The sequence below is a fragment of the Glycine max genome, chromosome 17 (genome assembly GCF_000004515.6).
Source record: "Glycine max cultivar Williams 82 chromosome 17, Glycine_max_v4.0, whole genome shotgun sequence".
NCBI lineage: Eukaryota > Viridiplantae > Streptophyta > Magnoliopsida > Fabales > Fabaceae > Glycine > Glycine max.
The window spans coordinates 1,074,235-1,089,909 of NC_038253.2; the positions used below are offsets into that span (position 1 = coordinate 1,074,235).

The 15,675-nt window shown below is 30.7% G+C and overlaps 4 protein-coding genes across 4 annotated transcripts; 3 read left to right on the forward strand and 1 right to left on the reverse strand.

Moving 5' to 3' along the window:
• The first annotated feature begins 4,435 nt into the window (after positions 1–4,435).
• Positions 4,436–5,164, forward strand: LOC100791751 (uncharacterized). The gene has a single exon (NM_001254405.3). It carries the CDS (start codon positions 4,562–4,564, stop codon positions 4,946–4,948), a length of 387 nt encoding a protein of 128 aa, NP_001241334.1. The 5' UTR covers positions 4,436–4,561; the 3' UTR covers positions 4,949–5,164.
• A 2,528-nt stretch (positions 5,165–7,692) lies between these two features.
• Positions 7,693–8,896, forward strand: LOC100814446 (uncharacterized). The gene has a single exon (XM_003550445.3). It carries the CDS (start codon positions 7,783–7,785, stop codon positions 8,164–8,166), a length of 384 nt encoding a protein of 127 aa, XP_003550493.1. The 5' UTR covers positions 7,693–7,782; the 3' UTR covers positions 8,167–8,896.
• Positions 8,897–9,277: 381 nt separating this feature from the next.
• LOC100814979 (agamous-like MADS-box protein AGL62) lies at positions 9,278–10,197 on the reverse strand. The gene has a single exon (XM_003550446.2). The coding sequence runs from the start codon at positions 10,195–10,197 to the stop codon at positions 9,655–9,657; it is 543 nt and encodes a 180-aa protein (XP_003550494.1). The 3' UTR covers positions 9,278–9,654.
• A 3,068-nt stretch (positions 10,198–13,265) lies between these two features.
• LOC100815511 (uncharacterized) lies at positions 13,266–14,146 on the forward strand. The gene has a single exon (XM_003550447.4). The coding sequence runs from the start codon at positions 13,383–13,385 to the stop codon at positions 13,752–13,754; it is 372 nt and encodes a 123-aa protein (XP_003550495.1). The 5' UTR covers positions 13,266–13,382; the 3' UTR covers positions 13,755–14,146.
• The last annotated feature ends 1,529 nt before the right edge of the window (positions 14,147–15,675 follow it).

Sequence of the window (15,675 nt, forward strand, 5' to 3'; positions counted from 1 at the left end):
AGATAGGTTATAAACAAGATTAATTGCATATTTTTAACATTTTTTTTTATTTCTAGTTAAATAAGAATGTGGACAATTGCACCGAGTTCATGTTTTCACCATATATGATATAACACTACAAATGACTCCGTTTCTTCCAGCTAAGACCATAAAATTGAAGATGATGATAGAATTTCTCTCTCTCTCTCTTTTTTTTTTTTTGGTTTTAGCTATTTAAAACAATTGTTTTAGGATAAATTTTCAAAAACTTAGTTGATTTTACATTAAAAATTTGATTAATGAGTAATATTTTTTAAATTAAAAACAAGTGTGAAAAAAAAAAATAGACCCTTGTACTTTGTATGGAACGAAAGAAATTAACAAAAGTGGAAAAATTCTTGATAGAAAGAAAACAGTAGAAAATTAAATCATTTTCTTTAGGAAAAATAAATCATTTCTTCATATGATTTTATTGTTTTTTTTTACTCCCATTTGGTTTTATTGTTTGAAAGGAAAGAAATATGAAAAACTAAGCGGGGCTCAACATTATTATAATTCCTTCTGTTATGAAAGACCTTAATTTATATAGTATAAATATTTTTAATTTAACATTAAACAAAAATAGTCTTATTATCATATTTTTTTTAACGAATAGAATGATGTGATAAAATAATCTAATTTTATTGATTATATTTAAAAAATTTATGATAATAAATATATAAATGAAACCGAAAACAAAATACACCGTGCTCCAATAATTCAGCCTACAAAGTTTTTTAATCATGACATGACCCTAATAATTTGACTTGTTTGCTCACTTCTGTTAAAATTAAATTAAATTTCTGCCTTCTTTATTTCTTTTCCATATTTGTTTAATTAAAAAGAAAACATTTCATAAAGAATAAAAGTGGATAGTAAAAAGCATCTGTTTAATTTTGGAGTATATTTTCAAAACCCGTGCATATAAAAAAAGATAAGAATAAAAATAAAAATACTAATATACTTCTTTTTAGAAGATAAAAATACTTTACGGGGAATTTTGATTAGATCACTGTGTTATAAGTGCATAATTTTTTTTTCTCTATATATAAAATAGATGTAAATTTTCAAAGCATTATCTCTAAAATTGTTAGTTGGAGATTAGAATCACTTTCTGGACCAATCTTATATTAAATGATTATCATTGTCAAAAAGAAATTTGAATAATGTAAATCTCTCTCCCTCTTTCAATGAAAAGGCACATGCGACAGAGATATCTCTCACTCCCACTCCCACTCCCACGCCAACCACTGGTTTCGTTATTGCAGCAGGTTTCCAAATGTGGCTTTATTGACTTTTTTGTTCGATTGGAATATGTCTTATGAGGAAATTTATACTCAGCCACGAAGGACCATGCAAGCATATAATTCCATTCCTTTTTTGTTCATTGGAATATGTCTTATTTCATTGATGTATATCGAATGGAGTAAAATATTATGTGTACTTTTCTCTGATTCTTCCTTCCCATCATCTGTGTAATTCAAGGCAGAGTGAACAAGCCTAATCAAATTTGGTATTAATTCTTTGATACTATGCTTTTTGTGTATGTACTTGAGATCTCACATAGTCATTATTTAGTAGACAGTGGTAAAGTGGGTAGAAAATTAAATAGAAGAGGTTGTTATCTGACGCAGAAACAACTGCTAGATTGTCAGTCGTTAAAATTAACTCCAGAAGATTGAGATTGACACATGACCGACTATAATAGAGAGCTAACTAAATCTGCACATGGAGATAAAAGCCACATGATATGACTTGAATGTAGTGTAGTTGAAGTATTCAGTACTGTTTTCTCATTTGGGTTGAAAGGGTTGGTCAATGCCGAGTGTTGAAGGGTCTTTATATATGAAGCTATCCTTTGGGGATATTTCCATACCTGGCATTAATGAAAAATAAAGTTCAGGTTATTTGTTATAGTGAAAAGGATGAAATTAAAGCGCGCACAAATCATTTTGGTTACTGCCATCCCAAAATATTGCTAAACAGATCAGTCTCTTATTTTCTGCTGTTTCCAAATCTATGGACTTGTTGGTTCTGATAGTCACCAAATAAATGCAGGACAACCTGATTATTAGATTCTACCATGTGCCCATATATTTGCTTATAAATGCGAGAAACAATCATATATATTGTATTACGAGACTTTATAGACAGTTTCCCATACCTGTGGATCGAGAGTATTAAAATGTGTGTTAGAAGAGTATTAAAAGTAACTACATACAATTCGTTAATTCAGCCATAAATTTATGCTCAGTCTATGTTATGCTTAGTACAAATTTCGTTTTGTTTACTTGGGTCATTTCAATAAACGAATCCCAGATTAAAAAACATGTGGAAAACCTGTAGACGTTTTGACTGACCATTTTATATATGTGGTCCAGGTGTCTAACTTAGACTCTTTCGTTTTCGTTTTCTTTATAAACTATTCATAAGTTCATATACTATATTGATCCGACAAATTCTTTTTATGGCGCGCGCTCATCATTGATGACCACTACAGAAAAGGAAGAGTTTGGAAAATATTAAAGTTTACTACATTAAGACAAATGACTATCGTTTGTACATGCATATAACTATAAAAAACAAAACTCATAAGTTTAGACTGCTTTATATATATACTTGAGTTTGAAGTGGTAATACCTGATCTGTTTGGAAAGAAAGACGACAGAGGCAAATTGTGAATGGTGTTTGAATTGAGATAATAATAAGAATAATAAAGGATAATTTATATATATATATATATATATATATATATATATATATATATATATATATATATATATATATATATATCTATATATATATATGGAGCTCTTTGAAAAGTCTCCTAATATTAAGAATTAAAATTAATGGCGAAATAATTTATATTTTTAAAAATAGTGAAAAAATATTTGTTTATAAAATTTAATCACTAATTCTTTAATCTTTTGTAGTGTATAATTATTGAAGTTCAGACACGAATATGTCTAGCTAATACCCCTTTATCGGGCGACAAAGACAAGAAAACCGGGAAGGGCAGTAGAAATTCATATGAAGTTAAATAAATTTCAAACAATGTAACAACACTTCGCATGCATTATGAGAAATTAATTGATGGAAATCATAACATTATTTTTCATATTAATATATAATCTTTTAATGTATATCTAAAATTAATACTGTAAATTCAAAACGAAAACTATATCCAGAAACCTCTTCGTATGATTTCTTTTTTTTTTGACAGAAGAAACCTTCGTATGATAAGTAATGGAAAGTAGAACTTATCAATCCACGCGTTGCACACTTCACATTCCTGCACAGAGAACTCGTGTAATGTCTGCAAGGATAAAATATTTTAATTATTAAAGATCCAAAAAGCGTATAAAAAAAAAAGAAGTACGTGAAAATATTCGCGTACTAACATAATTACACACTTCTTTCTTAAGTTTTTAATTGTTATTTTTCTTTATTTGCAATTGGATGTACATATATGCGAGGACTTGAAATTTGCCGATGGAAAACGTGGCTCGTATATACGTAGTTTCTTTTTCTTGGAATCGGTGATTCATACGATTTTCACAAATCATGGATGAAGTAAAGAATTATTTTGTAGTTCTTGATAGTTTGTTAAAGATGCCACTCTTTTATCGGTCAAAATAAAACAAAAAGGAAAAGAAAAAGTCACACAATCACAGTCACACGTGGAGAGGCAATTAAAGACAAACGACAAGCTAAACATCCCAATTCCAAAAGACACCGAGGTTATAGGGGTGGGAGTTATTGTATTTTTTTAATTGATCTTCATATAATAAAAAAAATTTTCCCATAAAAAAATAAATATTACCTCCATAAGATAGGATGAATTATTTTAAAATAAATGTAAAAAATATAAAAAATAAAAAAGAAAAAAATAAATTGATATTAATCTTATTTTTTTATCTCTTTAAATAATTTTAATAGTATTAACAATAAAAAAGTTATAAAATATTTTTAAAATGTAAAAATACGTAAAAGATAATTATAATTTGTAAGAACATAGATATTTAAGATTTTTTTTATCAACGTATTTTATGATAATTGATAATATTTTTTTAATAATAATATTATAAACTATTTTGTATTCCTCTTAACAAAAAGTTCTGGATCCCAGTGTTGCCAGCTTTCATTAGCATATATACGTTGACATTCACTTGATTAGTGAATCCTAAATAAAGATGGTACATTATATTCATCCCTTAATTTCACGGTGGTAACTTAGTCGTACACGACATACACGTGTTATTTAAAATCATACTATTTGGTCAAGGAAGCCACCTTTGGGCTGCCATGAGCAGGATTCATTTTAGATGCCGTCGTAAGCGAGAATTAAATAATACTACTGTATAGTTAACCTTACATCACCCCCTATATATGAGTATAGGACTATCAAGTTATAAACCTCCCACCTCAGAAACTTCATTATTTTGAGACTTAAATAACACATACATCACTGGAGATATTGATCTTCATTTAATTAATTACATACACCATACTCAAAGAATTTCATTCATTCATCTCTGAAAATATGGGAAACTGTTGTGAGCCGGCATCATCAATGGAGTGGGACGGCGAAGATTGGAGTGATTTGACGACGTCCAAGAAGACAAGATCAAGCAAGGTGTTTGACGAAACTCATGCTAATGCTGATCATGGTCATGAGTTGAGTTTAGGGAAAGTGCAGAAGGAGAAGCTTATGGGAGCGCTAAGAGCTTCTCTTAAGATAAAGATTTCAAAGAAAGAGTTGGAAGAATTATTGGAGAAGCAACAAGAACAAGAGGTTAATAAGAAGCAAGTAGGGCGAGCTTCTGCAGAACAAGTTCTGGTTCGCTTAATAAAGGCTAGACATCAATATAATGATTCCCGTCAAGGATTGTGGATGCCCATGCTAGAAAGTATTCCTGAGGTTAGTTGATTCAAGATATGGGATCGACTGATGGTGCTGGCTCAAGGATATTGCATACATGCGTCTATAGATTCAGAAGGCCTTTTGCACCACTAATTGTATAGAACACCTCAGAAATCCAACATTCTTTTCCCAACCTTTTCATGTAAAATATATAATAGCTCAGAAGTTACGGGATTTGTAATTAATTCTTATAATTCAAAAATTAGATTCCATTTAGATTTACTTATCTATAGTCTAGCTGATATATATATGATAAATTTTGAAGTTTATAAAATTATTTTTTTCATTTTTTTATAACTTGTAATTGAAAAATTACAATCTCCCCTCAATAAGAGAGTAATATTATATATATTATAATAAATTAACTAATAAAGAGTTATTCCAATTTAATCATTAACTTCAAGTTTAACTTTTGAATATACAGATGAATTAAATAATTAAATGAAACTTTATTATCTTTAATGATCTTATGTAAGCGGAATTACATAAGTGGGCGGGTGTTAATATCTGAAAAAAAAAGTCTATTTAAATGAGAATAAGCTTTTCACTTAGGCCATTTTTTCCCCTAAGTAACTTTTATAAACGGATTCTAAACTAATTGAAAGCCCACAGTTTTTCCCAAACAGCATTACAAGGACCAAGATTAGTGTAAAACCCTTTTATAAATCTGCCATTTGATATCTAATTAATTTTTAATCCTTAATATTGACTTTTGCGATTTCAAAAATAAAATGAATATTACCAGCGACGTTCAAAAAGTCGATAGTATAAGTATATATACAAATTATTTCATCTATTCCTTAAAAAAAGTTATTTCATCTATTAAAGTCTGAAAATTAATGACATATATAATATTCAAAAAATACCTTGTAGTGACTTTAGAAGTTAAAGGAAAAATAAGAATATAAGTTATTTTATTTTATTGAGGTATGAACATAAAATCTTTGGTAAAAAAACATAAAAACTATGTAAAGTACTCAAATGCGTACAAGTACAAATTAGATTTCGTAAAATATACACGAAGGTGTATTCCACCGAATCACTCTTCTTTTTAACCCGCACTCATCATTGATGACCACTAATTTATACTGTTGTATGTGTTGAAGAAGTATCACCTCATCTATTTGGATAGAAATGTCGAAAGAGGCAAATAGGGAATTATGATGTTTTGATTGAGATAAGAATAGTCATAATAGAGACAATTCAATGACCAATGATGCTTATCTATATAGAAAGGGATATGGTCTGGTTAGCGTCTAAATTTATTGGCTTTCATGGTGTCATTATCATTTTATCATACCCAGGTAGTCGTTCCAATTAACCGCTCAGATTAGATCTCATTTAAAATCAATCGCGTGCCTTTCTTTACATCCTGATCTTCCTCACACCTATACGCTTGCCTGAGCAGTTCTTCGATCACTAGTACAATTTCGCAGCATAAACCCGAATTGAAGAATCGTGCATGTGATATTAAACAGAGGATCGTGTTTGCAGACGCATTTAGCAAAACGAATAAAAGGTTCTATTTATTAGAATCGAGTTTTTTTCTTTTCTGAATAACAACAGGTTTTAATCTGAGCGATGGAGAAACAAAAAGCATGTACATGATCTTGAAAGAGATGGAGAAAAAAGAAGCTGGACCGGTTTTATGTGTGTTTTAATCTTAGTCATCAATTGTTTTTTTAATTGCAATCCAAGTGCAAGGACTATTAATAAATGTTTAATTTTTGGTAGGTGGTAAAAAAGAAAAAAAATATTAGAGATTTCATTTTTCCACTAAAAAAATATAATAATTAACAACTAATTAATATTGATAGATAAAAAATATTATTCAATTTTCTTATATAAGAAATATTCTCATCTAAAACAAACACATATTTTTTCTTTTTATCTGATCAGCCCTCTACTTTCACTCTTTGATCGAGTGTTTATCACGTCATTGGTTTTTTGGGGTTGTAAAGTTTAAAACAGCACTATTAATAAATGTGATAAAAAGAAAGAAAAATGATAAGTGTTAATGAATGTTTAAAATAAAGAGTAATTTATGTATTATTATTGTTTTTTTTATGATACATGAAGGTAATGAGAACATAAATTTTTTATTTATTAGCCAAATGAAATTTTATTAGATATGGGATTGAAAGTACTCTAACCTTTTTACATGAGACATATCAACATCCAAACAATTTCTTAATTAATACCTTAAACATCTACTCAGCCAGCTAAAATGCCAAAAAATGAGTTGCTGCATACAAAAGATCACCCGAGAGTCGAGAGAATTAGGTGCGTATATAAAAAAATAAAATATAATTCATCAGTTAGAAAAATGCAAAAGCAAAATAGGAATTTCATTAGGTAATCCCAAGAGCATTTCTCTTTGCCCAATATTTGATTAGCATATATATATATATGTATGTTGACATTCACTTGGTTAGTCAGTCATTCCTAGCTAACTCCTAAGGAATAAGGATGCTAGTTTCCCCTCATGATCATTTCACACGTTCACGAATATGTTGGTTACCGAAGCCACCTTTTCGGCTAGCTCCCTTGCGCACAAGAATTATGAGACCAGACCAGATCAAGCTTTCCGTGTTGTGAGAATTATATTTATATTTACTCCATTAAATAAACTAATCATTCTATTGCGAATAACAAAAGTCACTATTCCCATTTTCCATTTCCCTTACATCACCCCCTTATATATATACATATACTATCAAGTTAAATTACATTAAAACCTCCCACACAAAGTACTTCATTTCTTCATTTGCTTAATTACATACATCATACTCACAGAATTTTAAACAATCATCTGATCATAGATATCCGTGAAAATATATATGGGAAACTGCTGTAAGCCGGCATCATCAACGGAGTGGGACGGTGAAGACTGGAGTGATTTGACGTCCAAAAAGACCAGATCAAGCAAGGTATTTGACGAAGCTCATGGCCATGGTCATGGGTTGAGTTTAGGGAAAGTGCAGAAGGAGAAGCTTATGGAAGCGCTAAGAGTTGTTTCTCCTGATGCCAACGGGAAGGTGAGGATAAAGATTTCAAGGAAAGAGTTTGCAGAATTGTTGGAGAAGCAACAACAGGTTAATAAAAAGCAAGTAGGGAGAGCTTCTGCAGAACAAGTTCTGCTTCGCTTAATAAACGCCAGAGATGATGATGCTCGTCACAGATTCTGGAGGCCCGAGCTAGAGAGTATTCCTGAGCTAGGTTAGTTGATTGATGAGATCGACTAGTTGTGCTCAAGGGTCTTGCATATAAGTATAATAAGAGATTGACGTCAGTATTTGTATGTCAGCTACCTAAGAAATATCCAGCATTTCTCTTCCAACCTTCTCATGTAAAATAATAAGATTGAGGTTGGAGGATTTTGTAATTCAGTTCATTATTTCTGCCAGTGAATAACTGCTCTTGTCTGTCTTGTGTGTGAAACCAGTTCAAAAATATATAAAAGTTTCCTCTTCATGAATATATTAACTTATCCCAAGCCAGACTCCTGAGCGAAATGAGATCATATCAAAGATGTTTCGTGCACTATACGGTTATTCGGCATATAGGGAGGCAAAGAACAAGAGTTGGAGATAAAAGTGACCCCTGCTGACTGGTGCGGCAACAAAAGACACTTCCAAACCGATGTGATGAAGCCTCAGTTCATATCAAAGTGCTGGAACGGTTGCAATCCATTCATAAGCATTCAGGCATGACTTTGAAAATACCAGCCAGCAACAGCCAGCAAATTGCAATGTTTCCCCCACTGAACTGGAACACCAATTTGAAAACGATCCTTAGTTACGCATGGCTTCTGGCTAAGTACTGCCTTAAACACCCTTCTCATGCATGCCAACTTCAATAAACTCCAAGACCAATTGGGAGGATTTTTTTTTTTTTTTTGAAAAGCAAATACATGTGTATATTAATTTCAATTCAGTAGTTACAACTGGCTGCACAAACTGTACAGTAAACTACTTACATCAAAAAATAGCAGAAACCTTTTCCATGGGAGGGGGGATTGGTCTCACTGTATTATCTTTTGAATACTATTTAGAGGTAGATTATCCCTTTTGTATACATAAAATGATATGACATAAGTCAACAAATCTTTTAGTTGGAGTATCATGGTTTTAGTCGTTCTTTTTACCGTGAATGATTTAAATAAACATCACAAAGGGTTCATTTGTAATATAATATTTTAGATAATAAGATGAGAGAAGTATATAGTACATATGATTCCTTCATCCTGGCCCAAAAAAAGTTAGACAAGCATATTTTGTCTCTTCACAACAAAACCACGGGTTCATGTGGAAGTCGATGAATTTAATTGTCTACACCAACGATGCGACTTACAGTACACTACCAAATACCAATAGTACGTAGTCGAGCATACCTCACAAACTTTCGCGATGATCCTTACTCCTTATATGGAGTCATATTTATCAAATATATTTAGTTCGATTTCTAATAGAGACGTTCTTAGTTCCTAGCAATATTTTTTTTCCCTGAGAAATGAATTCAAACATGTTGATATATAGCTTAGAGATCGATTCAAAATGAGAAAAGTACGGCTATCGAACAGAAACTAGTGCACCACGTGCAGTTTGAAAAACTACTGCACCATGAAACTTATTTCTCTAGTTAATATATAGAACAAAAAAAAAAAAGAAAAAACCAAAAAGAAAAAATCTTTTCATCAAAATCAAAACATTCTACGTCATGGTCCCAAGCATCATCAATTCACCTGTTCTTTCTGTCAGTTTTTTCCTTAACTCGTAAATGGACATCATAAACTGCTCCAACTGTTGCTCACTCATCTGATCAATGGGATCGTTCCACCACCTTCTGTTCCAACCCTTAGCCAAAATCTCAGTTTGTGCCAAGTTCTTCTTTTCCAACTCCAACTTCTTTGTGGCCGCTTCGTACTGTCTGTTACACTCCTCATATGACACTGATTTTTCTTTTGATGACTTTGCTGCTGGTTCAAACTCTGCGTTGTTGTCTCCTTTGAGATAGCGACCAATTATGGAGTCGATGTCTGGATGGCCAAAGCAGAACAATTTGTCAGCAGGAGAAAACACAATTATGGCTACATAAGCATTGCATAAAATGCAGAGTTCACTGGCTTTTTTGAATAGTCCTGTTCTTCTTTTTGAGAACGTCACTTGCTTGTTGCTAGCCTTTTCAAGCTTCTTGATCTCAATCTTTTTCCGGCCAGTGTTTTTCTTCTTCTGATTCTGCTTAAACATATCCATGGCTAAGGAGAATCGAGGGTTACGGACTCTGCAGTATTGTATTGTATAAATTGGTGGTGGATGGCCAAGGAAGATTTTAGTTCAAATGATTTATTTATATTTATAAAGGAAGATCCACGGTTGATTTATCTTTCCTAGTAATAAAATCCTATAATTACTCCCTGTCATAGATTATAAATCAATTAAGTATTATTTTTTACATTCCAATTAGACATGACACTGGGGGCAGGTAAGGGTAGTGTCTCCCCAATCTTTTATCTCGATTTCTCAACATATCTTCATACTTATACCCGATATCTACGGTTTAAGTTTATTATCCCATCCCGATCGGGTATCCGTTAGGTATTAGGTATCCCCGACCCCATCTCATACCCGATTCAAATTAGAAAAATATTTTTTTTTATAAAAAAAATATTAAAAATTTGATTAAAAAAAAAGATTGTTAAACATTTATTTTTAACTACTTATATATCAATAAATTTATTATAACGCATGCATTTATAAAAATCGTTAAGAAAATAATATTAAATTATGTAAAAATTTTAAAGATTTTAAGTGGCAGAACTGGTTTGAGTTTGGGGTCGGAACAGATATAATAGTCCCATATCCATACCCGACTTTTGATTATTGAAAAAATCTGCATACCCGGTCAACTCGGATATTACCCGTTAAAGTCGTCAAATGAATCCAGACAGATACCCATGAATACGGATTTTCTTGCCGTGTCCACTTCCAATTCCAAATTTCAACACGGTTTCTATTAATGAAAGGTAAATAAAGAAATTGATTTGAGGTTTTATTTGGTAAGAAATATATTTGTCGTAATGGAGAACAAGTTCTGCTTCCGTTTATCTCTCCTTTCTTTAGGGCGGATATATAGTTATGTTATGGATTTCAAATAGTTTGTTTCTCTACATAAAGGTATCTCAAAAATAAATCGTGGACACCGAGACGTTTTTGGAAGAAATGACGATGATGTATTGATTATTGACTAGGGAAGATTTGAATTCAAACATTTTGGTCGTGCATATCCTTATTTGAAATTATTGAAGTTGAGTTCATCAGTGTGCAAAATAAAAAATATATATTAAACTCATATGGAAAACTAAAATAAAAAATAGTTTGAATAATAATTACTACTAATAGTTATAATAGTGTATAATTAGTTTTTATTAAAAACATCAGCAAAAAAAATTCTTCATTTATTAAAAATAAAGCAAGATCTTCAATATTATAATACTCACTAAAAGTTAAAATCTTTTCAATATTTTTATACAATAATTTCAATTCATCTTCATATAAAATTTTCAACTTGACCTTAAAAAAAGATTTCAATTATTAATATTCCGAGCTCAAATTTGCAAGTATTATTAGGATTCCTATATTTAAGGTATTGTCTATTTAGATATTCAATAAACATCATGGTCTTGTTTTTATAAAAGACATGTCGCTAGGTGGAGAGGAGGTGATGTTAATACATCACCCATAATTTTGACTTCCAAGTGATATTAGATTTTATGATTATCGAAACAAACCCTCTCATCGAGACTAAGGGGTAAGAATGACTTAGGCTTTCCTTCTAGCACCAATATTTCAATCTCAAATTCACAAACATTGTTAGGATCCTCATATTCTATGTATTATCTACTTAGGTGCTCGATGATGATCACACGTTTATACTTGTAAAAGACGTCTTGATAGTTTGAGAAAAGATGATGTTTATAAGTAAAATTTGTAACCTCAACTCCTAAGCAATTGAAACTTTATGACTATCGATAATCATTCTGATAAAAAATGTGATTTCATATTCTAAAAATTAGTCAAATTGATGTCTAATATAATAATAATAATAATAATAATAATAATTAGTATTTTTTTTTGTTAAATGTATGATCTTATTACTAATATTCTCGTCAAACACATTTTTTTAATAAACATACATGTATTCATCAAATTAAAGGTCTATACTAATTTTAATATTTTTGTTTGTTTGAATGAGAGAGGTAGGATACAAAATAGATGTAAAATATTTTAATTATGATATTCAAATAAATAAATAATAAGATTACACTAAAAAATTACAATAAATGGTATTGTATATATATCTTAAGACTACACGGGTCTTATTAATAAAAAACAAATAATGTATCATACTAGCTAGATAATTCAAATTAATAATATTTTTTAAAAGTAATGAAAATGTTATAGGCTTATATAGATTCGAGACCTAAGGCTCCGATTCATCGGCCTTGTAGTTGCCGTCTTGCCGATAGCCATGACCGTGAGAGAATAGAACTTGCTCCTCTAAAATATTGGACTTAATTAATTCTTTCTTTCTTCACTCTATTAGATGTTGTCAAGATTTATTGATATTGTTTTTTTTTACTAGAAATTTTTATGATGTTGTTATTGATAAGTAGATTTGAATCGATAAATCTTGCAAGATTTATTATATTTTCATTATATATATTTAAAAAGTAATGTTCATTTTTCTTTTAATTTTACTCTTTTAATTTTCCGAATTAGATATTGTGAATATCTTATTTTATATATATTAACTTTAAACCAATCAATGAAATGATATGATTTGATTGATTTAAATATTGAGTCAATGATTTTATGAAAGTTAGATAATAAATTATTGAATTAGAAAAGTATAAAAATGAACTACCAATATTATATAATAATCTGGAGCATTCCTCTTTCCGAACAGATCAGCCGCGCGCGTGATTAAATTGAGTCACCGCAAAACGTACATTCCAATTAAGTCTAAGATTTCATTAGCAAATAGCAATATGTACGTACATTCACATTCATTAGAGATGCATGCTACACGACATACACATGCTGTTTAAAATCATACTAGTATTTCGTCTTCGTCAATGAAGCCACCTTTCGGCCGCCATGACCAACAATGAGACCTGCCATACAACGTCAGAATTTAATAAACAAATCATCCGATTGCGAATAACTAATAGTCAGTACTCGATCCCATCATCCATCACCCCCTACATATTAAATATATATAACCTCCAACCTCACAAACTTCATTATTCTTAAGACTTTTAAACTAATAACACATACACATCTTCATTTTATTAATTACATTAACATACATACATCATACTTAGAATTTTAAGCAACCATCGATCTGATCATAGATTTCTTCATTCATCTGTGAAAGTATGGGAAACTGTTGCAAGGCGGCATCACCAATGGCGTGGGACGGGGAGGACTGGAGCGATTTGACGTCGTCCAAGAAGACGACCTCAAGTCATGGTCATGGGTTGAGTTTAGGGAAAGTGCAGAAGGAGAAGCTTATGGGAGCGCTAAGAGCTTCTCCTGATGCCAATGGGAAGGTGAAGATAAAGATTTCAAAGAAAGAGTTGGCAGAATTGTTAGAGAAGCAACAACAGAAACAGGTTAATAAGAAGCAAGTAGGGCGAGCTTCTGCGGAACAAGTTTTGCTTTGCTTAATAAAAGCCAGAGATGATGATGCTCGTCACAGATTATGGAGGCCCGAGCTAGAGAGTATTCCTGAGCTAGGTTATAGTTGATTGATGATGATGAGATCCACTAATATTGGTGCTCAATGATTGCATATTAGTGTATAAAGAAATTGAGCTGGTTTGTTGCATTAGTATTTGTATAGAACATCTGAGAAATCCACTAATTTTCTTTCAACTTTCATGTACAATAATAGGATAGATAATTCAGTTTATTTCTGAAAGTGAACAACTGATATGCTCAAATAAGGGTCTTCACATACTTCATTTTTAACAGACTTCAACTTATTATTATAATAATGTACAAATTTTATGACAGGGGTAACTAAGGGAGGAGTTGTGACGGATTTATTTATATTCCTACTCAATTTATTTGAACCGCTTTTTCGGACGAAAAAAAAATTATTTGGACCGGAATTTGACACCAATTTATATGGAACAAGAGCAGGTAAACTCGATTTTGTAGCGTAATATGCCAATACCATTATGTTCAGTGCACACTAGATAGCATTGTTGTGTTATCTAATCTTGTGTTTAGATAATGATCAATTTGTAAGGGGCGCAGATGGCTTTGTCTGTCATACATTTTGGTGACAGGTTTGTACTTCTTATGAGCACATCTTGTGCATTCAATGATTATTGTTGCTAACAAAAAAACCTAATAGATAATCATAGATACTGATGATGACAATGATAATAACAATCTGAGAAAGAATAATTAATATTATGTGAAAAAGGTGATAATAACATTAATTAATGGCACAGTAACAATATTATAGTATGATGGGTTATAACAATGATAATGACAGAAAAAGATAACAAGTGGTGTTACTAACCACAATAACAATAACAAGGATGATAGTGATATAGTGGTGATGGTTGCGATAATGACATGATAGTTATAACAATAATAATGATGATAGTGATAGCGATAAAGATAACAATAATAAAAATATATAATAGTGACGATAATAATATTAGTGACAATAATAATGACAACAATATATAATAGTATTAATGACAACAATGATAATAACAATATAAAACAAAGATAACAATAAAAGATGTAAAGATGAAAGGGAAGAAGGAAAGAAAGAGAGACTATCATCATATCTTATTCTTGTCTAAGTTAACTATTCTATCAAGATAAAAAAAATATAATAAGAGTTGTCATATTCATATTTCATCATATTTTGAACACCAAACAAACACTGTTGTACAAAATTGCTGAAATGATTTTTGAAAAGTTTGATTCATTCGTGAGTAATTGGATTCAAAAGATTTGGGATTCTTAAAAGGGTTTGTAAAAACAACGTTGAAATTATCTTAAATAAACAAATCATGCTAAATTTTAATATGTTATTCTTGAAATGATAGGGAACAAAAGTCTTCAAATAATTTTAGTTTATATGTAAAAAGAAGAAAAGAGAAAAATAACATGGATAATTTAATAATGAGAAAGAATTAGATTTTGTATGAAATACATAACCTTAACAGTTTTTTTTATCAAATCAAGGTGATGGGATAATAGGTAATCCTGATAATTTTTGTTTGCCTAGCTAAAGATGACGACCGTTTGATTAAACGTAACTCAAACGCAGTCAAAACGCACGTGGAGGTAATTAAAGGCAAACGATAAGCCAAACATTCCAATATTAATTAGCTTAGCATATGTATGTACGTTCACATTCACTTGGTTAGTCACTCCCCCCAAAATGCTACATTCCCCCCTTCATTTCATATATAATTCACAAATAAAATATTAATACAATAGTATAAGATTTTATTTTATTTATATGAACTCGTATTCGATTCTTACCGCAAAATTTCAGCAAATACTACAAGTTAGATTAAAAATCTAACCCAATAAATTAAGAAACACCTGCCATCTTTGACTAAAAACAAAAATTTAATTCTACACTAGACATACTTGGTCCACCAATTACCTTAATGTTGGGCTGCCATACAAAAT

Excerpts from the sequence above, each read along its gene's own strand:
- LOC100791751 (NM_001254405.3), top strand. The coding sequence starts at position 4,562 with ATGGGAAACTGTTGTGAGCCGGCATCATCAATGGAGTGGGACGGCGAA.
- LOC100814446 (XM_003550445.3), top strand. The coding sequence starts at position 7,783 with ATGGGAAACTGCTGTAAGCCGGCATCATCAACGGAGTGGGACGGTGAA.
- LOC100814979 (XM_003550446.2), bottom strand. The coding sequence starts at position 10,197 with ATGGATATGTTTAAGCAGAATCAGAAGAAGAAAAACACTGGCCGGAAA.
- LOC100815511 (XM_003550447.4), top strand. The coding sequence starts at position 13,383 with ATGGGAAACTGTTGCAAGGCGGCATCACCAATGGCGTGGGACGGGGAG.